Source organism: Gymnoscopelus microlampas (assembly GCF_963454915.1).
Source record: "Gymnoscopelus microlampas genome assembly, chromosome: 7".
Lineage (NCBI taxonomy): Eukaryota > Metazoa > Chordata > Actinopteri > Myctophiformes > Myctophidae > Gymnoscopelus > Gymnoscopelus microlampas.
In genome coordinates, this window is record NC_139944.1 from 27,447,606 (window position 1) to 27,468,308 (window position 20,703).

General features: G+C 39.9%; 2 protein-coding genes across 3 annotated transcripts; one reads left to right on the plus strand and one right to left on the minus strand.

Annotated features, from left to right (window-relative positions):
- Window positions 1-516: 516 nt before the first annotated feature.
- On the plus strand, window positions 517-7,744 carry slc25a55a (solute carrier family 25 member 55a). 2 transcript variants are annotated; one of them, XM_084062534.1, is made up of 10 exons: window positions 517-647; window positions 1,919-2,041; window positions 2,477-2,602; window positions 3,354-3,409; window positions 4,785-4,875; window positions 4,964-5,082; window positions 5,195-5,390; window positions 5,513-5,667; window positions 5,787-5,862; window positions 6,504-7,744. In XM_084062534.1, exons 2-10 carry the CDS (start codon window positions 2,022-2,024, stop codon window positions 6,661-6,663), a joined length of 999 nt encoding a protein of 332 aa, XP_083918660.1. In that variant the 5' UTR covers window positions 517-647; window positions 1,919-2,021; the 3' UTR covers window positions 6,664-7,744. The 2 variants fall into 2 exon arrangements, with proteins under 2 accessions (XP_083918660.1, XP_083918661.1); XM_084062535.1 differs by lacking the exons at window positions 517-647; window positions 1,919-2,041; window positions 2,477-2,602 and having other exon boundaries at window positions 3,379-3,409; window positions 3,893-4,875.
- Window positions 7,745-8,566: 822 nt separating this feature from the next.
- Window positions 8,567-20,546, minus strand: LOC311048857 (tetraspanin-2-like). Its single transcript, XM_084062178.1, has 8 exons — window positions 20,279-20,546; window positions 17,304-17,406; window positions 12,156-12,253; window positions 11,361-11,435; window positions 11,173-11,265; window positions 10,993-11,064; window positions 10,558-10,641; window positions 8,567-10,366 (listed from the first exon to the last, which is right to left on the minus strand). The coding sequence occupies exons 1-8, from the start codon at window positions 20,537-20,539 to the stop codon at window positions 10,301-10,303; spliced, it is 852 nt and encodes a 283-aa protein (XP_083918304.1). The 5' UTR covers window positions 20,540-20,546; the 3' UTR covers window positions 8,567-10,300.
- Window positions 20,547-20,703: the final 157 nt, after the last annotated feature.

A 20,703-nucleotide genomic window follows, 5' to 3' on the forward strand; every position in this document is an offset into this window, starting at 1 on the left:
TTACTCCACTACAATTATTTGAAAACTTTAGCTAATAGCTACTATTTCTAGATTTTGATTATTATTTCAAAACATACATTAACCGCTTCAGCCCATTTGAAAAATAGCTGATCTACAATGCCACGCATTGTGAACTTGTAAATCTGCTATTTTCAAAGCTTTGTATACATTTGAAAACGTGTGCAATTTATACATTGCCATATTGATACTTTTACTTAAGTAAAACATTTTAGTACTTTTTCCACCACTGGCCATTTCCATGGGTCGGTGATAGTGGTTTAACCATAGGGTTTGACCCCAAGTGAAGGCTGTCATTGTCTTGTTGAGTAAACTGATCCTGGATCTGTTCCGGTGTTATGCCCATGTTTGGTACGTGGTCCGCTAACAGACGGACGTTGTTTTAGCCAATCAATGGCCAGTGTGAAAATGAACGATGCAGCTGATTGGCTAGATCATCCCGGGCCTCCCGCCTTGGTCCAGCCCCGCCCCTCCACACTTGACAACTGAATGGAAATTTCCACCATTTGTTCTTCTTATTACCCTGAGCGCCCGGAGTAGGAGAGAGGCATTTAATAGTTTCACGACAACCTGAACCAACTACACCAGATAATAACTAACAACTTCACTGCAAGACACATCTGTTTTAGGTGAGTAACTAACAAATGCTCGATTATTGTATTGAATAGATGATGTTTTCCTTTTGGACAGCATTTCTTTGTTGTAGCGCCGATGAATGGGTATGCCGGGTACTGACGCGTCTGCGTGCAATTTTTAGAATCAGATCTGTTTCTTAATGATATTTTTGTACACAAGCAGTGGTGGAAAAAGTACTCAAATGTTTTACTAAAGTACCACAATCTAGAAATACTCAAGTTACACGTAAAAGTCCGGTATTTAAAATGTACTTGAGTAAAAGAACAAAATATTTGCATCAAAATATACTTAAAAGTACCAAAGGTAAGTACTGTGCAGTACTTAAGTAAATGTACTTAGTTGCTTTACACCACTGGTAACTATAACGTTAAATACTTTCATAGGACTGATGAAACAAGTGAACAACGCTCTCCCAGATAATAGAATGTGTGGGGGGAGGGGCGATGGTTGTGGAACACGTTTGTGTAACATTAATGTTTCATAACATTACTTAAAAACAGTTTGGTTTACATTTTATTGAAACCCCTAGTGGCACTATTGGACTCTTTTTACAAAAATAAAATATTCTTTACGTTTTCCTTACAACCTCGCCCATTTCTTTGAATGACTGACTGCCCATTTGTGGAGTAACGGTATGCGCGTCAGGACACGCCCACTGGGTGTCATGTTACTAGTGACTTCAAGCCAGTGTTGCCGGGTCTGCTTATTATAAGCGACTTCGGGCTTGTTTTTCTGTAAAGGTGCTTGTAAAAAATGGTGGTTGTTTGGGCTTGTTTCTAAAGTGTAGTTGCTTATTTAGTCCACATTTTTAAATGAATTTAAACCAGTGGTTCTCAAATATTTTCATAGAAATGTTTTGTGCCACAGGGAGCATTTGTGTTAGAATGTAAAAAAAAAAAAAAAAAGACATTTTATTGCAAGAGCTTTTGGAAACATTTTCAAATAACCAATAAAGTGCTCATGTGGCCTAGTTGTTTGTTTTTCCTACACCTGGTTGCTTATTCGTTTAGTTTAGTTTTATCACAAAACCTGGCAACACTTCTTCAAACCCCTGTGATCCTTTTTACTCTGTGTGTGTGTGTGTGTGTGTGTGTGTGTGTGTGTGTGTGTGTGTGTGTGTGTGTGTATACTAGATAAGCCAAAGCCACTAATGTGTGCGTGGGATAAGCTTGGTGTGTAACCTGTCTCCTTGCATTAATGTTATCAGATCATGTCTGTCTGTGGTGCCTGTGAACTCATACTATTATCCTTTATCCCCTTTTAGGATCCTGTTCATTGACTGACTCAAGTCTCACTCTCAAGTCCACTTGGAATCTACTACTTGGTTTTACATCTTCTATTGTACTGTACACTCCCTGAAAGTCAACATGTCTCAACAGCAGATCAGGTAAATATTTACATTCCTCATTTACCATCATCATTTTCCATATATTTAATTTAACCACTTAAACCCCATATGGGTAACCACTGGAGTCCCTCAGGGCTCAATACTAGTGTGATTTCTGTTTCCATTATTGTGGGGAAAGCTTTCGCTGAAAATAGCAGATCGACAAGCTCACAACGCAACGCTTTTTTCAGCGAAAGTTTTCCTCACAATACCGATGCTCAGTTTAAGTGGTTAATATGTTAACCACTTTTGGTTATGTCATTGTAGGCAAAAACAAACTAAAATGGAAAATCTACAAGTGCACAACACCTCACATCGTTGTGAGCTTGTATGTCTGCTATTTTTAAATATAGTTGTATAGTTGTGACATTGTTTAATTTTAATGTATCTTTGTGGTATGTTAATATTCTAATGCATTTGCTTTTCCCCTCACAGCCTGCCAGCCAAGCTCATCAATGGGGGTATTGCTGGTATTGTTGGGGTTACGTGTGTGTTCCCCATTGACCTGGTCAAGACCAGGTTACAGAACCAGAGAGCAGGGCAGCAGGTCTACAAAAACATGTGAGTTTTCTTCTGTAATGTTGTTTTTGATTGATTGCATATTTTATTAGACAGAAATGCTAACAGCACGAGTACTGTCGTACACTTGGTCTAAAAGGATTTACACAAAAAAGTCCTAGTGGACTTGTTTCCTTTTGAGGTCCTATATATTAAATTCATCAACATAACATAACACCAAATCAATATCACCATAAATATAATGGGGGGGGTGATCACCTTTCTAAGGGAAAAGTGCTAATTTCATTCGTATCCTCTGTAATGTTATTATTATTCAGTACTTGAGTTGTATGAGGCTCCTTTGTCTGGTTTGGCACATGGTCATTTTGAAATCTGTGTCACTGTCGGTGACAAGTTTCACAAAGTTGATCATTTTAAACGCATGGTCTGGCAAACTATGTTCTAGCCCATTTGTGTACCATTCCTGACCAGTGAGTAGCCTAATCCTCTGGAATGTGCAGTGAGAGTGGAAATGTACCAACACATTAACCCTTTGAGCAGCCATCTTGTTCTGTAGCAGGAAAAGTAGTAAAGTTACTGGGCTGTGATATAGATTATTATTTTCATATCTGGAGTTACACATTTTATTGTGTTCTACACTTAAACATGGAAAAATTCATATATATATATATATACACACACACACACACACACACACACACACACACACACACACACACACACACACACACACACACACACACACACGTGTATATATCGTTAAAATTCTCTTTTCCATTTTTCTTTTGTAAAGGGTGGACTGCCTCATCCAGACAGTTCGATCTGAAGGCTATTTTGGAATGTATAGAGGTAAGACTATAAAACATTTGACTCTATTGGCTGCCATAGAAATAATATATTAATACATTATAATACATTAATAATGTTAAGCAGGTTTCATGTTCCTATCCTATACTTGTCTATGATTTTGTTTGGGTACACAAATCAACTACATAGATTTGGAATTTAATGTTTCTATATTTCAGTGCATGGCTTGCTTATAAAAATGATTGGTGTACAGAATGATGTAGGTAAATGATGTAGGCAAGACGGTCTCATACAAACCAGATTAGCAACTTTGTCCCCTAGATGATTGTTTGAACTGTTAAATGTAGCATTTATGCAGTAGGTAGAAATGGGAATGCATTATCTGCTTAGTACTTTTTAATGTAATAGAAAAACTATGTTTGATGAACTTAGCTTCTTACTAGGCGTGTTATGGGGGCCTTTAGCATGGGTCTCAACTTTTGTGAGGAATGCGGTTTGTTTGCATCTGTGTTTTTCATATTACAGACTTGGTTCCCCCTGGGATATTGAAGGCTAGCCGATAAGGCGCTGCCACGCTGGAGGCAAAGCTTTTAAATGGTTCTTACTGCTCTTGCTCTATTTAAACCTAGGCACAGTTACTGTTTTTTGATTTCCTTATTTGTTCTGTATTTTGACTCCTTGACTAGATTAGCAAATTGTTTACTCTTTCACTCCGTTTTCGCTGTCCCTCCACTCTTATGTCCATAGTCTGTCTTCTGTCATGAAATCATCATGTCTTGACCATAGCTTGTGCTCCCACAGCTTGAATGCTCTTGCAGATGCACTGTATTATGTGTTGTGAAAATGGCACATGCTACAGTACATGGCTATGCTCTGATCCAAGTTTACTCCAAGTCGGAGAGGGCAGAATTTCTGGTCCTTTATCAAGACATGTGAATTCAGCCAGTCCTTTTACTAACCTCTCAAATTCCTTTTCATGTATCGCTCATGTCTAAATCTTTGTTCTTAACCATCATTAACCCACTTGACTGACCTGACTAGTTTCCATATAGACAGATTTACATAATTCTCATGAAGTCCTTAAGTATCTAGTTGATAAGAAAACATAATTATGGTATTTTCTTTCCTAACGTCTGCATCCCTCCTTTTTTGGAATGTTTCATAGTTTTTTCATTGACCTTGATACTTAATGCTTGTTTCTCACCCCTGTCATTGAAATTGACCCCCCTCTATTAATCCTCACGGTGTCTGATAATACTGAGCACTGCATTTGTTTTGTTATTATACTTGATTATTCATCTATTGATTACATTCAAATGATGGGAGGATAATGATAATGTTTTCTGGAAATGTTGTGACATGTTGAAAAGCTCGATTGTAAACGCATCACTTAGCAGTAATTTTTTTTCATTCTTAGGTGCTGCTGTAAATCTGACCCTGGTCACCCCCGAGAAGGCAATCAAGCTAGCGGCCAATGACTTTTTCCGCCAACACTTAAACAAAAATGGGTTAGCAATACTATTTGTCCCTTGAAGATCACCATAATGCCTCAAAATGCCTTTGAGTTATCTAAGTCTGTCTGTTTGCTTCCTCCAGGAAAGGGTTGACTGTGTTCAAAGAGATGCTGGCAGGTTGTGGTGCTGGCATGTGCCAAGTTGTCATTACGACACCCATGGAAATGCTCAAGATTCAGCTGCAGGATGCGGGCAGGCTAGGTGAGCAAACGGGAACAATAGATCCTAGTATGTTTGACTTGTGTCTGTCTTACGATAGATCATCCTCTGTCCACTGTGTATTACATCATTAACGTGTAATACTTCTCTACAGCGGCACAGCAGAGAAAGCCAGTTGCGATGTCTCCCACTAAGCTGGTGGTCACCAACACGATGCTCAGCCGATCTTACAACGTGGGCCCATCGGTCCCAGCTCCCCGGGCAGTGTCAGCAACTCAGATCGCCAGGGAGCTGCTTCAAACCAAGGGCATCCAGGGGCTCTACAAAGGTCTGGGAGCCACTATCATGAGGTATGCTCTCACTGATCATTGTCTTTCATGTAACAACTTTGATCCTAAGACTTTGCGATTATGGAAAACAAAATTCTCATTGGTTTAAAAAACATTATAATATTTCTCTCTCTTTGTTATAGAGATGTTCCCTTCTCGATGGTCTACTTCCCCCTGTTTGCCAACCTGAATCGCCTGGGTAAACCCAGTCCAGAGGAGTCCTCACCCTTCTACTGGGCCTTCCTCTCTGGCTGTGGGGCTGGATCTACTGCTGCAATAGTTGTTAACCCTTGTGATGGTGCGTTTCAGCAGTGTATTCACATCAGCAATTTTGTGTCTTATCTATTCTATGAAGAAGAATTATCATTCAGTTATTGTTGGATGTTACTATAATGTAGTTCCCTTCCCCCCCCCCAGTGGTGAAAACAAGATTGCAGTCTTTGAACAAAGCGGCCCATGAGGAGACCTACAACGGTGTTGTAGATTGTGTGAGGTAAGATAGACAACAGAGAACCATCCTTGCCCTGTAGATGCTGTTTTGATTTATTTGATACATTCATGATACAATTCACCAAGCATAGTTCAGTAGAGTTATCAGGATGGCACAAAAAGTCGAAAGAATTAATTCCATTGCGGCCATAAAACCAGTACACAAGAGAAAAATAAATAAATAGAACTTTACATTTAAAGCACCAAATACCAGCCATACCAACAAGGTCCAATGCAGACCAACCAGAGGCCCCTGACTCTATTCTAACTTGCCCATCAGCCAATTTTTCAACAGCTTTTTAAAACTGTTCAGTGACTGGGCAAATTTAATTTCATGTGGGATTTTGTTACACTCCTCCCCCCCTATGTATTGGAATTAGCTTCTACCTACCTTGTATTTTATTTAGGTTTGGTTGTTTAAGATCAGCTACACTAGCCCTTGTGTTCACACTGGTAGTCACTAACATTCTGGAAATAACCTTTTTGAAGTATGTTGGGCATTGGTCTTTTAAAAATGTTATAGACCATAATAAGTCTCGGTTGTTGTATTCTACATTCCACGGGGAGCCAATTTAATGCTTGAAAATGGTTGTGTTATGTTGTTACAGTCATTGTAACGTCTCCCTTATGTGTGCCTCCCCACAGCAAGATCATGCGGAATGAGGGACCATCTGCCTTCATGAAAGGCGCAGGTTGCCGGGCGCTGGTCATCGCCCCACTGTTTGGCATCGCACAGGTCATGTACTTTGTTGGCGTTGGAGAATATATCCTGGACAATTCACCCCTGAGGGGGCTGTCGGCGTAAGCACTACAGTCAACCACGCACCTACAGTAGCTAGCTGGCTATGCACAGGACCTACTTCTGATTGAAGTATAGCAGTTATTAACTGGCAGCTACCATCAGTAAAGGACCATCTCTGTATATCCACAGATTAAAATAAGAACAGACTGCTCTTATTTGTCAGATGACCTTCAGTGTTCAAAAAAGGAAGGAAAAAAAAAAGGTTTTTAAAGACTTCCTGTATGGTCTAATGACTGTGTTGCACTTCCATACCTTCTTTTTACTTACTCAATGTGCTGTGACCAATTTTGGCATTTGAAGCCATCAGCCTTATTGGACTAGGAATTGAGAGCTGCAGTGTTTTCTTTTTGATGCTTGGCAGTCCTTTTCTCTCTCTCTCCCTCTGTGAGGGAGTGGAGCTGGGAATGACTTCAGCTAAGTGACAAGATGTTACAAAATAATATTCTACATATTTATATATTTAGTTTTTCATGTTTTTTGAATATGTAAAATACACTTTTGCATGGTTGGATACATTTGTGTGAATTTAATTGCAACCGCAAGCCTTTGATTGACGGTACTTACAGTTTGGAGAAGAAATAGGGCCTAACGTGCATGCAGAAGACTGTTCTCTTTTTATTTCAATAAGAAATGTGACGGACACTCCCACCTGTCAGGGACCACATGGTTCACGAAACCATGACAACCTGTTCTGTACTTGATCTTGACCCTGCAGTAGTTTATGAACTATCAACAGCGTTGAGTTTTCTTTTATTGTACCAATACTTGAGCTGTATTTATGCACCGTATGATACTTGTGTGCGTGTGTGTTTGTCCTCTTGACTTTACAGCTTAGTTTGAGTTGAGAGGGTAGAAATAAAACTTGAAGCATACTTTCCACTATTTGGTAGCAGGTAGAGGCTGACTCTGAAGTCAATCATCTTTTTGGTGTATGCCTTAACTGAGAGTTGCATTGCAAAAACAAACCTCATGGCCAAAAGAAGCACTCGCCAATTACATAGTGCATGTTGAACTGTTACCATATTTTCTATGTATATTCTGTCTCTTGTTTTTGTACGCAAATATATTAAACTTTTACAATGTGCCGAACATGTGTTAATGAGGTTTTTGTATCCAGATACATTTTACAACTTTTTATTCTAATATCTTATTAGAACATTTAAGGATAGCCCAATGAATTAAAAGGTTAAATATATAGTTTAGCAGATGTGTTCAAATAATGTATTTGTTATTTCAAAGCTGACTTTGGGCTCTGCTCTGGGGGTGGTACTAACCTTGAGTTCTGGGAACCCAGAAATTATTTTATAGTGAAAATGGCTGTGTAGATCAGCTTTATTTTAACCAATTAAAATAGCCAATCTACAAGCGCACACAATGCCTTGCTTTGAGATCTATTTTCACTACTTTTATGCAACTTGTATGATGAAGTAGGGTCTTAATTTACAACAAACCAAAACTTTTTTTGATGCAAGGTTTCTGCCTGACGATATCGTTTTTTTATGACATCTCCTCCTTCAGGGGTGGTTCTGGTTAAAATGGAAACGTAAACATAAAATACATCACAGAACTTCCTGGGTTCTGGAAAGGTTTTAGGTTATGGAATATTCTGGGTTAACTCTTCATAGTTGAAAAGAGCCTTTAGGGTCAAAAAGGAACTCAAGAGTACTTTGTGTATTATACCCATCATGTTTGTGTAAGAGCCTGAATGGTAGAGCCCTTGCCATGTAACCGATAAGTGCACATTGTTGTAATACTTTCAAATCTAACTTGGTTCAACTTGGAATTTAACACCTTCCTTTCTGTCAGCATAACTCGTGAAAAATGCTGATGAAGCATGTAGCCTACTGAAGAAGCCCACCCTACCTCCTTACATTCCATTGGAAAGAAAAGCACACTTTGGGACTGGTGAAACTAAAAACAGACAGTTTTATGCACAACTACACATGAGATGTTTTGTAAGGAACCAATATTTATTTTGTTTTATTTCTGTTTACAGTATGTTATGAGCCTACATCAACTACATTATGCTACAATTCACATCTTATTGGCACACCAACAAAAAATGTACATCCACAACAATTCACACAAAATGCAAACTAGATAGATCACTGTTATTGTTCACATAATAAGCACCAGAAGAGCTTGAGTAGGACATCTCAAAAGTTCATTAACATTTAGACCAGTTTGGACATTTACAGAATGGCAGTTTGTCATCAGACTTCCACTTACCCTTTGGGAAGATAACATCAAGCTTGTGCTTTTACGGTGAAATACTTCTAGAACGGCCAGGCAGGCAAGCACAGCAGATATATACACGCAGTGGTTTTCAAACTTTTTGTGCCCAAGGCACACCAATGGGCAACTCAAAATCTCAAGGCACACCTGTATTCGTAGTGAAAATAGACGATCTAGAAGTTCACAACGCGTCACAATCGATGCATTGTGAGCTTGTTGATCTGTTATTTTTGCTATTTTCGAAAATTTGTGAAAAATATTTAAATTTTATTTTAAATGTTGACAAAATAGGGATCCCAGGTTGAAAGCATTTCAAATATATATATATATTTTAGGATAAAAAATGTGCCTCTGTATTGGGAAATGAATGCATACAAAGTACTGATATAGTAAATAAAAACATTATACAAATAATAATAGTTGTATACTGTATATTGCAATAATAATGTGTGGTTGTCACAAAATCCCAAGGCACATCTGGACTTGTCTCACGGCACACCAGTTTGCCTCAGCACACCGTTTGGGAACCACTGTATTACTGTACCCACTACCTGAAGGCTTGTTTGTGCGTGGCTTTAAACTCTGTGGTGGAATAACAGGTATGATGCACATCTGCATAGTAGACACAAAATGAACTTCATGCAGCAAAAGGTAGTGATAATCCTCAAAACATTTAAGCATACAACTCAATGATCGGCGTTAGGCCTATAAATTACACAAAAAGGGCTATAAAATATATCAAATAAATAATGTTAATTAATGGCAGATACCTCAGTGTCCGTATTTACAGCAATACTCATCAGACATTCCTGTGTCAAAGAAGGCTTTATGTGCCAGCGACAGTATGGTAACCAATGGAGAACACTGGCAGAGTAACAAGATGCTGCGAAAACCAAAGGATGTTACAGAGTAGTGCCAAATGCTGAACGTATGCTATGGACATGAACATGGAAAGTAACTTGTGTTTCAGTGCTGGTATAGTTTGAGAGACTGTATAACATTAGTGGTCCGTTATTTTGTGCTGAATTTGGTCCTCGATGCTGGGATGGTTGGGGAAGTCCAGTTGATGGGGGTTGGGGACAAGTTGACATAAGTTTTGCCATTGTCAGGGAAGCAGACATTGTCTCAATTCTAAGTCCAGTCTCTAGACTCATGTATTCAGTGCTGCCTACAACCAACATTAACTCCCATCCTAACAGCCATTCTCTTCCCTTTGGACTTCTGACTTTTGACATTTTTATTACAAAAAAAAAGAAAACCCTGATACTTTTGGCTTTGTAAAACTCAGTAAACCTCTCCACCAAATTGCCCTGGACTTAAAATGATATAAAAATGGTCCTTAGTCCAGTACATCCCTGCACAAAAGGCTGACTGGTAGGATGGGAGGTGCGCCACAACTCACTGTCTATATAACCTCTCTGCTGTTTCTGATTGCACAACAGAGGACCATACTGAAGATCATCCCTATAATCTGAGGAGAGAAAGACAAACAGATTCAGCTAATCCTGTTCAGAAAAATTGTGGAATTTCATGCAAGGGTGTGTGCAACTAATGCACAGTTAAAAAAACATCTTACATAGCATTACATTCAGCAAATGTCAACATTAATTAAAACTAAAGTATTAGGACCTATGACAGAACATTTTACATAAAAGTCCTCACCATTACTCCTGCGGTACCAATTCCAACATATCCAATGATGTACAGCTTTTCGTTGAAAAAGTCTGTTATTGCAGTCAGGCAGTCCTGTGTACAACATTCATTATTTACACTTGTTTTTACAGTATTATAACATCTCATTGTCTATAATCATCCTTATATTTTACATCCAACTAATCAATTTCATATTCTGATCAAATTTAGGATTGAGTTTTAAATCCTTCTCTTGACCCATCCTGCAGTATATCAGTGAATTACTGATCCCATGTAAACCAGTTAGTCCCTGTTTCAAAAAGTGCTGTATAAATAAAACTGTCATTACTTAGACCTACAATGGACTTTTATGGCATGACAGTGCTGCAATGGTGTGGTTTTAATAATGGTGCAATACTGCCACTGTGTGGCAGAACTGTGTTACAGCAAGGATGAGAGCTCTACCTTGGCTTGCTCTTCACCTTCAGGAGTCGGACAAAGAGTAGAATCCGGTGTGGAGCCCCCACAGCAATTCAGCTATATGCATAAATAAACAAGAAACACAAGTTTTATATTTCTAGTGACAACAACGGACATATCAAGGACAAAAACACCATAAATGAGTACAATCTGTATTTTGCTTACAACAGTGTGGTACATGGATGCTATCGCAGTACTGTTGGAATCGGCGGTGTCAGAAATTGAGCTGCTGTAAAACTTCTGGACTTCCTCTACAATCTGAGACAGATGACAGGAAAATCGGTCAACGATAACATTGTGAATTGAGTCATTACTCTATGTCAATTTGATTCAGAAATCAACTGCTTTTGTACCTGCTCCTTGTTTAGGAATCCAAAGACGCCCGCTGCAATCTCTGCACCGAAGATGATCACGAGGCAAGCAAAGAACTGAAAAGGACAGTGAGAAAGATGACACTCTGTAACTGGAACTGGAACTGGAGTTAGTACCAATGTTGCAGCAATCATTCAGATTGACTTCAATGGCTCAAGGTGTTTTCAAGGTGTGATCTCTCTTCCCCCTTGCCCCCAGCCCCCCACCCCCCCCTCATTTTCTTCCATTTCTTTTTTTTCTCTATGGAAATAACTAAACGATAGAACTTGCATGAAAACAAATTTTACCCACTTTTTTACTTCTGTAAACCTGTGATTTGACAATAAAGCTGATTTGGAGATGGCTGCAAGGTATGATAGCCTTACACCAACTCCTGAGCAGAGCATGTTTGTTTTTTCCCTGGATTAGTGGCCTAATATCAGCAGCAGCACTGCACTGCCCCCTGTACTGTCTAGATCTTTAGTTTATTAGTATTTTGTTTCATGTTATGTTCTCTTAGTTTACTTACTTAATTATTTATTTGCAGCAATTTTCCCCTCTATTGACATTCTCCTCATTGTTGAAGATTTTTTGTTAATTTGAGTTTGTATACATTCTTTTTGAAACTTAAAATTCAAAATTCAATAAAACAAGGAAACCTAAAGTGTGCATAGTTCAGGTGCAGTACCCTCTGGTTCACACATTTGCAGACAGAGTGACATACTGTACAGTACATAGAAAGAATACAGACATTATCATTAGTTTCATCAGTTCACTTTTTGTACACTGCAACCCACCGATGCAAGAAGACATTGAGACTCGCGTACAGCCCCGAAGCAACCAAAAAACCCGACCAGCATCATGAGCCCACCTGCACCGATGAGGATGTAGACAGCTAGAGGAGAAGGAGAATGGAGACAATTAAAAACACTTGAAATAATGGCAATATAGCATCCACAATATATTATGACTAGAGCCTGAGCCCTGCCAATCCCGATTTTGGAGAGTCCTAAGCCACCGATTACCAATGATTTGCCCAATTTTCTGTCAAAAAATGCAAAATATTCAAATCAATTTGAAAAACTTATATTTAATTCAAGTTTCTATTTGAGAACATTTTAACTTTTTAAAAAAAACTATTAAAACTTTTTAACCACTTTATTTGTTTACATTTCTCCTATAGCCTAATGACATGCCGAAAATAGGGATGCCAGGTTGAAAGTGGCTAAAAATGTGGGACACATCGGCTGCACAATTGCTGTAAAACTGATGTTGTCAAAAAAGTAAAATAATAGCCGTTATATTGGCCAAACTGTCAGTCTGGCTCTAATTATGACCACAAATTCTAACCCTCTGTAATTGATATATGCCCTCAGGAAGTGCTGCTTCATAGTAATAGAGAGGAATATTATGAGCTGTGAACACCTGCCTGCCATTCAGAAACACGCCTGAGGGTGGCAGAACGTTATCATGAAGGGCTTGTTGTTGTGTAGAGTCTACATGAACAGTGAAGTGTAGGTGGAAAGTCTCTTTTTGTTGCTGCCTGAAAATTAACTGGCATGCATCAAGATGAAAGAGATGTGAAAACAAAGAAACGGCCTGTCATAACTTCAAAGGAAATAGGCCTAGTCTCTTTTTCTCATGGCTCCATTGTTCACTGTAAAAAAGGAGTTCCATCATAGTGACTGCTTTGGACATATCCTGAATAGCATGGAATTCAATTCTCTACAGGAATAATAATAAAATCTGGTTTGGGACAGGTTGTATGGTGTGGTGCTTGTGATGTTTGCTTTACATGCAAAAGGAGCTGGGTTCAAGCCCCAGGGGAACCATTGATTTTAGAGTGGCAGGACAGCTTTAACCCCACAGCTTCCTGCTGCTGGTACCTGCTGGAAATGGCTGATGATATGATATGGTACCTCTAGGAATCTAGCCCACATATGTCTGACGCAGCAGTGGAAGTACAGAAAATGCTCTTTGGTGTATGATGAAGTATTTCGCAATTGTTCTTTCAAAGGAAATGCATTTGATCGCCACGGCTGTTTTTATTTTTTATATCACTGCTTATCCTTATGAAAGATAACACAAACCTTTCCAGTGTTCTGTTAAACATTTATGTGTACATCATTTTCCTCAAACTAATACTAAGCCAAACCAGAGAGTCAGCACCCCGGTTGTCTAGAGCCCGTGGGCAATGACACCCCTAATAGGGAGCCAGACAAGTGAGCTAACAGCAGGTCCGATGAAGACTACCAGCACTGCTGGGGTCTCATCTGTTGCAACAAGATTTTCACTGCAGGCTGAGATCCACGATGGCGTCACCTCCCCTGTGCAACTCCCTTGCTCCCGTCCCTCGCTACCAACCCCCTTGCACTGTAACTGTACACCAGGGCAGTCTCTAAGGTCCATGTTAAGGGCCTAATTAGTTTTGCGGGCAGGAACTGCAGCAGCAATTTAATTAATCCACATGGGGAGAGATGCTCGCTGTTGTTTTCTTGCTACGAACAAAAGGGGAGATAAGGAAGAAGTGTCCCACGCAGAGCAGACAGAGGGAAGTGGAAGTTATAGAGACATGATGCCTCAAAGCAGATCATCTGGTTCAGCAATGGAAACCATCACAGGGGGAAAGACAGGTTCTATAAACAAGAATTATACTTTAAGCCAGTCTTGGCCTGTGAAGGTTTCCACCACTTAAGCTCTGGCTTAATATGCACCATATTAACTGCAGTCATCCTTTTCCCATTTGAAACTATTGCTATCTTGGTTAAGGGTATCAGTTGCACAGTTGGAAATGCAAATCAATGAGCATTGAGTGTGCAAATGGGCCTCTGTCTGTCTCACATAGACCACACACACACACACACACACACACACACACACACACACACACACACACACACACACACACACACACACACACACACACACACACACACACACACACAATTTTATGCACATACAATGGCTGTTTTGACTCAGCTCATTTTACCCACAGCACAATGCAGTCAAAAGTGGTGACAGAATGGAAAGTGAATCACCCGCAGGGAATGCAGCTACCTTTCCCTGTTATGGTATCACCATGTTTAATCTTGCAAGGTCTCCTTGCCACAGTGCATATAGGCAGCCATGCTCCGCCATTCTGTTCCCGGAGCAATGATAATATTTATATGGTTGCTAAGGCTCCCCTGGAAGATGACACAACATTCTGATCAATCTCCAATGTGATATTGTTATATTGCTGCAGAATATGACCACTTATCGTACTTTAAAAATGTAATCCATTACAGATTACTTACTTATAACAGTAGACAGTAATGCAAACCAGGCCTCAAATGTGTACTTTTGGATTACTGCCTTCATAATCAGTAGAATGTTATTTTACATTTTACATAACAGATGAGGTACTGTGATAGTTTGAGAAGATGGGTGGACGTTGTGACTGAGGCATGTAAACTCAAATCAAGCTAAGCATAATATTATCATACACAGTCAAATCCGGTGGATTAATTTGACTGTGAAAGTGTAAAGATTGACCCAGGTCCATTTCTCTCTTTCAAAGTCCCTAATGATGACAATACAAACTATAAACAACTAGAAAAAGTGCTCCTTGGAGCACGGGTCTCCGCCAGGTCAGGTAGGTTATTGTGGGCCAGCAATGTTCGGAATTCGCCAATCAGGATGGAATATGAAAAATCTAGTGGATCCGTCTTGATCACTTGACTATAGAGATAATGTGTCCCGATTTGCGTGATGATCGGACAAAATATGTAGTAAAAAAAATGTTTTAGCTAAAATCGGCCTCCTGGTATAAGGATAATTCCTTTTTTTTTTTTTTTTTTACAACTTTATTTTACAGTTTTTATGTTACATACACGTATATACACGTACAAATGTATAGCATTTTATACAAAAAAGAGATCGCGTTGATATAACATACAAGACTATATAAACACACATACAACCCCCCCCTCCCCCCTCCCCCCTTAAGCTCCAAAGAAAAAACTAAAAAACAAAGCAGTGGGACAAGATTACAATCAAAACACAATTTTCACAATTCTAGACAGAGATACCTCTCCTTATTCTATATAACAGGGACAGTTTTTCACATCACAAGTCGGACACAGATAAAATATGTACAAAAATAATAATAACAATTAACTGAACAGTTTTAAGGAAAATTCTTCAACAAAATCAACAAAGGGACTCCAAGCTAAAATAATAATTCCTTTTAACAGGTCGTTCATGAAAGTCCTTGCGGTCTTGTTTCCAATGAGAACCTGTGAGCAATTAGGGGTTAAGAGTCTTGCTCAGGGACACATTTCATTTCATCGACACATAGGCTGGCCTGGCCTGGAATCGAACCTGGGGCAACCAGGGCCTCTGGCTCCCTAGGCGGGCTCACTAACCACTCAGCTATGGCCACCCCTTGGTGGCGGGCCCAACACATCCTGGGAGTGCGTGTGCACAGTTTCGCTGCGACCAAGCCAACGGTGCCGGAGATTAGCTGTCCACAGACGGACACACGGACGGACACGCGGACAGGGTGCAAAATATAGTCTCTGCAATGCCATTCGGCCTGGCGGAGACAACAATGCTTGGGAATCAATCAATCCAGCATTTTTGTCTCATGTCTTTACTTTGGATTTACTATTTATTTACTTCATATGTAAAGGGAACACAGGAGAATCTGTTACCATATTCATTACTATGCATGATGAGGCAATGTTTTTTGTTTTGTTTTGAACTGACTGTCATAGACTACTAGAGCATGGCAAGGAGAGGTCCTTCACCTGCCCCACCCAGTGAAGTGTCTTTCCCCCGAGGCCAGCAGGCAGTTCAGAGAAAACATGGCAGACAGCTGATGAAGTGAAGTCACCATTTTAGGTCATGTTCTAAATGGGAGTAACAAGGCCACATTCTAGTCATCTAGGCCCACACTCTCTCACTGAGAGGGGGAGAGAGAGAGATGGTGGGTGGGAGAGAGAGAAGACCCTATTGTATGGAATACTACAAAACGACCGCACAGTAAATGGTCTCTCGTAACACAAGACCTTGCCTAGTCTGAGGTCTGCTGTGAAAGACCCCTTGTGGAAGAAGAGATCAGCAAATTGTCTACTTGTGTTTCACTGCGGGTGTCACTCCTTATTCAGAATCAATCAAAAGCCACAGCTGTACTAAGTGGTGCGTGAACCCATAACCTTTTGAGTCTAGAGACAGAAGGGTTCATTAATTGACTAAAAGTTCCTTTTAACCTGTCTAATGTTTAAAGGGGGACATCCATCAACTTAATAATTCATGTATGTTATTCCTGTGGTCTGAAAATGTTGTAAACATGGGCAGTTCTCTCCCAAATCAAGATACAAGAAAGTTCACTCAAAATTGCTTTATACTGCAGTTAGTTCTGACCTTGCACTGTGAATTGTAATGGTGGCCGTGTTCTCAGTGCTATATCGGGAGATATTGCCACTCATAGAATGCCTTTCAGGCAATCACAAAGTGAGGTCGGAACTCAGCTGTCAGTTACTGTTAGTAACTCCATAATTTTTGTTTTCTTCTCTTTCTAATCATAAATATGAATAATGAAACTATGGTATACAGTAATTGCAATAATACACTTGAGGGTATAGTGATATTGACACTGGTGTGATGGTCTATGGCTGCAGCACACCATTGCCAATATCTCACAATATAGCACAATCTCGGGACTATTATTGCTTAAATGTCATCATGCATAAAGTCTGAAACTGTATAGTCATTCAACTTTTTTATTATCTGAAACTGCAGGGTTGTATAAGATTTGTGTTAAGACTTTATTCAGAACCAAAATATACACCACAATAGATAGAATTAACTTGTAAATATTTAAATTATTGTATATAATGAGCAAGGTGAGTGTTTTGTGTAAATCTGATCGTATGTAGAGTAAAGGCCGGCCTCTCACATACCTATAAAGAAGGTCTCAGGAGCACCATCGCCTGTCAGGAGTTGGGCAGTGTCTGGGTCGAACCTCAGCCATAGTCCTACAGCTAGCACCAAAGAGCCCGACAACTGGAAACATAAAAGAACAGACTTACCAGTCACTAATTACGCAATGATGCACATATTGTAAGACACATTTACAAATTAGAAAACGGTCACATATGACATTTTTGACATCTTATTTGTGATATGTGAGGTGTTTTTCAGTGAAAGCATTACATCGTAATGCAGAACCATTGGTGAGATTTGTAGGTGAGAATGTGAGAAACAAACTGGCAGGTGTGATGTGCCTGATGAGTCTCACCTCATCACAACACCACAGCACGTGGCCCACTGAACAGCATTAGTCCCTGGGCAAACTTCACCAAAAATAAATCGATCGATTGAAACCCAGTCATATAAAATGGCGTCGCCTTGAGTTAGTTAATCCATCTGTCCTCCATAAAGGCTAAAAAAGTGCATACCTCCTTACAGCAATAACCCCAAAACCAAAGTAAATCGTGGTGAAATCCACAACTCTTAAAGGATGAGAGTTGATAATTAAAAGAATAATCTCCTTCAAATGCTACTGCATGTGAAAATGCATTTCTGTTCAAGTTCCATTTTTTATCCCCCATCTATATGTGACCAAACATTTATGGGTTGAAAGAAATTTTGAAATTCATGATAAGACTCATCATGAATTTCAAAATGTCAACTAGTATCTCTTGTAGTAATATACAGGCAGCAGCACCAAGCCTGGAGCAGCACTCACAACCTGAGGTGGCATCATTTCAAGGCTAGGCCCAGAAAGTTAAGCTCTGAGAGGAACATTGGATTCTAATATTATGGGAATAAAACTGAATTCAAGGATCGTAATAATGAACTGTCTACAACAGGAGAATAGAATACTAATAGAATTACTTTATTCTATTATTATTATATCCTGGTCTGTTTATACTTGTTGCATATACTTTCCAACATGACCATGGAATTTGTTTGACCTGGTGCAGCAGCTAGAGAATAGAAAAGTGGTAGTAGTCGCTAATATTTCAATGGAGTATCAGGAGTACTGTATCATTTCCAATCACAATTACCATCACCAATAGCAACAGTGCCCCATCTCCCATGGTGTATTTCAGCCACAGGCTGTGCCAGCCTCACAGGACTTGGGTGATGTAACTCACATTGGCTGGCATCGGCTGTCTACTGGCACTATACCCCAAAATGACACTGTACTGTACGCCCCTTTTGGCTTGGCTGACAACGACACTGCTTTTAGTCCCAAACCTCTGCAGACAAAGAGTCCATTCTCTGATTGTGTGACACCACTTTAGGAACAAATGATTGGTTTACAGGGACATAGATCACTGGAAGCAGAAACTTAAACCAATGAGGCCATATTAATTGGATGTGAAAGATACATATCCAACAATGAAGTCAGTGACTTGGGTCAGTAATGCCATCTTTCATAAACTACTATAGTACTACAGTGTTATACTACATTCACAAATAAGCTGGGCACAGAAGTGACAGATCTAGTATTGTATGATGTTGTTTAGTTGATACATCACATCCACACAGAATTAAATAAAAATAGAAACATGACTCTGGAATAGAAAGGCTTTGTATATATATACACAACTGTAATATCTAGTAGCCTAATGACCATCAACTGAAATATTCTAATGAATTCAAATTCTGTACGTCTGTATGATCTGATTGTCTGTGTAATTTGCAATTATTGTCCCTGCACTATTACAAGGTCAGGGCTTTAGGTGAGACCTGTTGTTTTTAGTTATGCTACAAATGATCCTTAAAAAATGGGACACAAGGCAACACACATGGGTAGTGTTGAGATAATACAACATCTTGTGGTAACAAACACCCCTCAGTGATATGCCCACAACAGATTAACCCCAGTGTAAACCAAACACATTCCCAGACGTGGACCAGGAAAGTCACATCACAATGCTAAATGAAGAGAGGGGAATCGGAACAGTGTATGGCTTTCATAGCTATGTTGGAAATGTAACAACAAACTGCAGTTCTGCTATGTATGTGCTGCATTATGACTGTATGACCACTAATAGTAACTGTAGACTATACATTGATATTGTGGATTTTTCTTGCTTATATGAATCTAGCCTACAAATATACAGTACTACTAGCCTACTTAATAGTTGTAAAACTGTCCTCATCTGTAAACACATTGCGGTCTATGACTTGACTTAACATTAAATGAGATAGGCCTATTACCACCAGATCTACGAAGTGGATTAAGTATACACCCTCAAGGAGACATGGACTATGGAAAACATTCAGCAAGCATCTCCCTTTTGTTAAATGGAAAGAGACAGGGAGGGATATGGTGTGGAGAGAGAGAGAGAGAGAGAGGGAGAGAGAGAGAGAGAGAGAGAGAGAGAGAGAGAGAGAGAGAGAGAGAGAGAGAGAGAGAGAGAGATGGGGGGGGGGGGGGGGGGGGGGGGGGCTGCACGCCCACAGGATCAGCACCCACTCAAGGGCTGTCGGGGGGATATTGGAATAAACACTATCATTCAAGCCATACTGTAACAATATTTTAGTATTATTGCGCATGCATGTTATTATAAGTAGACTATATAACAAGTGTTTCCACCGACAGGTTTTCCTATAGTGAATGAAAGGGAATGTGTTCTAAATCTAATTGCCTAGTAACAGCCTACACACTACAGTATCCAGTCTGAATTCACACACACAAACACACGCACACACACACGCACGCACGCACGCACGCGGCTAAAATGGAGATAAACGATTAAACACCGGCACAGGCGGTGATACATTTCTGCAACTGAGAAAGAACAAAGGTTACAATGAATTCAACGAACAAAGGACAGTCTCTGAACCAATGAATGCAACATTGTTTCATGCAGATCAATCATCATTTCATCAACCATTTATTTCGGAAGCGTGGTCTTACCCAAAATATGAAGTTGAAAGCGAATAGGAGATATTTCACGCATTTCATGGCACCCTGCACTTTGCTCATGATGCCAGATGATGATGGTATCCTTAAGTGACTTGAGTCTGCCGCCAGTCTCTCTCTCTCTCTCTCTCTCTCTCTCTCTCTCTCTCTCTCTCTCTCTCTCTCTCTCTCGCTCTCTCTCTCTCTCTCTCTCTCTCGACCTGGATCTCTAGATGTGCGACTCTTCCAGCTGGACACAAACCATGCAGCGATCATTCAGATCTGCACCAGCACCACTACTCCACACATGAAAACATTGTACTGTACCGGGGCGCGCTTTCTTGGCCCGCCCATTTCTGTGCAGGCCGGGCACGCTGTTAATAGTAGCGCTCAACTGTCACGACCGTCATGGATGAACGTCAACCTGGTGTTTGCACTTT

Excerpts from the sequence above, each read along its gene's own strand:
- LOC311048857 (XM_084062178.1), bottom strand. The coding sequence starts at position 20,539 with ATGATCGCTGCATGGTTTGTGTCCAGCTGGAAGAGTCGCACATCTAGA. Across the intron at positions 11,436-12,155 it reads CTCAATGTCTTCTTGCATCG|TTCTTTGCTTGCCTCGTGAT; the intron begins GTGGGTTGCAGT and ends TGTCCTTTTCAG. Across the intron at positions 10,367-10,557 it reads TTGGTACCGCAGGAGTAATG|ATTATAGGGATGATCTTCAG; the intron begins GTGAGGACTTTT and ends TTCTCTCCTCAG.
- slc25a55a (XM_084062534.1), top strand. The coding sequence starts at position 2,022 with ATGTCTCAACAGCAGATCAG. Across the intron at positions 5,668-5,786 it reads AGTTGTTAACCCTTGTGATG|TGGTGAAAACAAGATTGCAG; the intron begins GTGCGTTTCAGC and ends CCCCCCCCCCAG. Across the intron at positions 5,863-6,503 it reads GGTGTTGTAGATTGTGTGAG|CAAGATCATGCGGAATGAGG; the intron begins GTAAGATAGACA and ends GCCTCCCCACAG.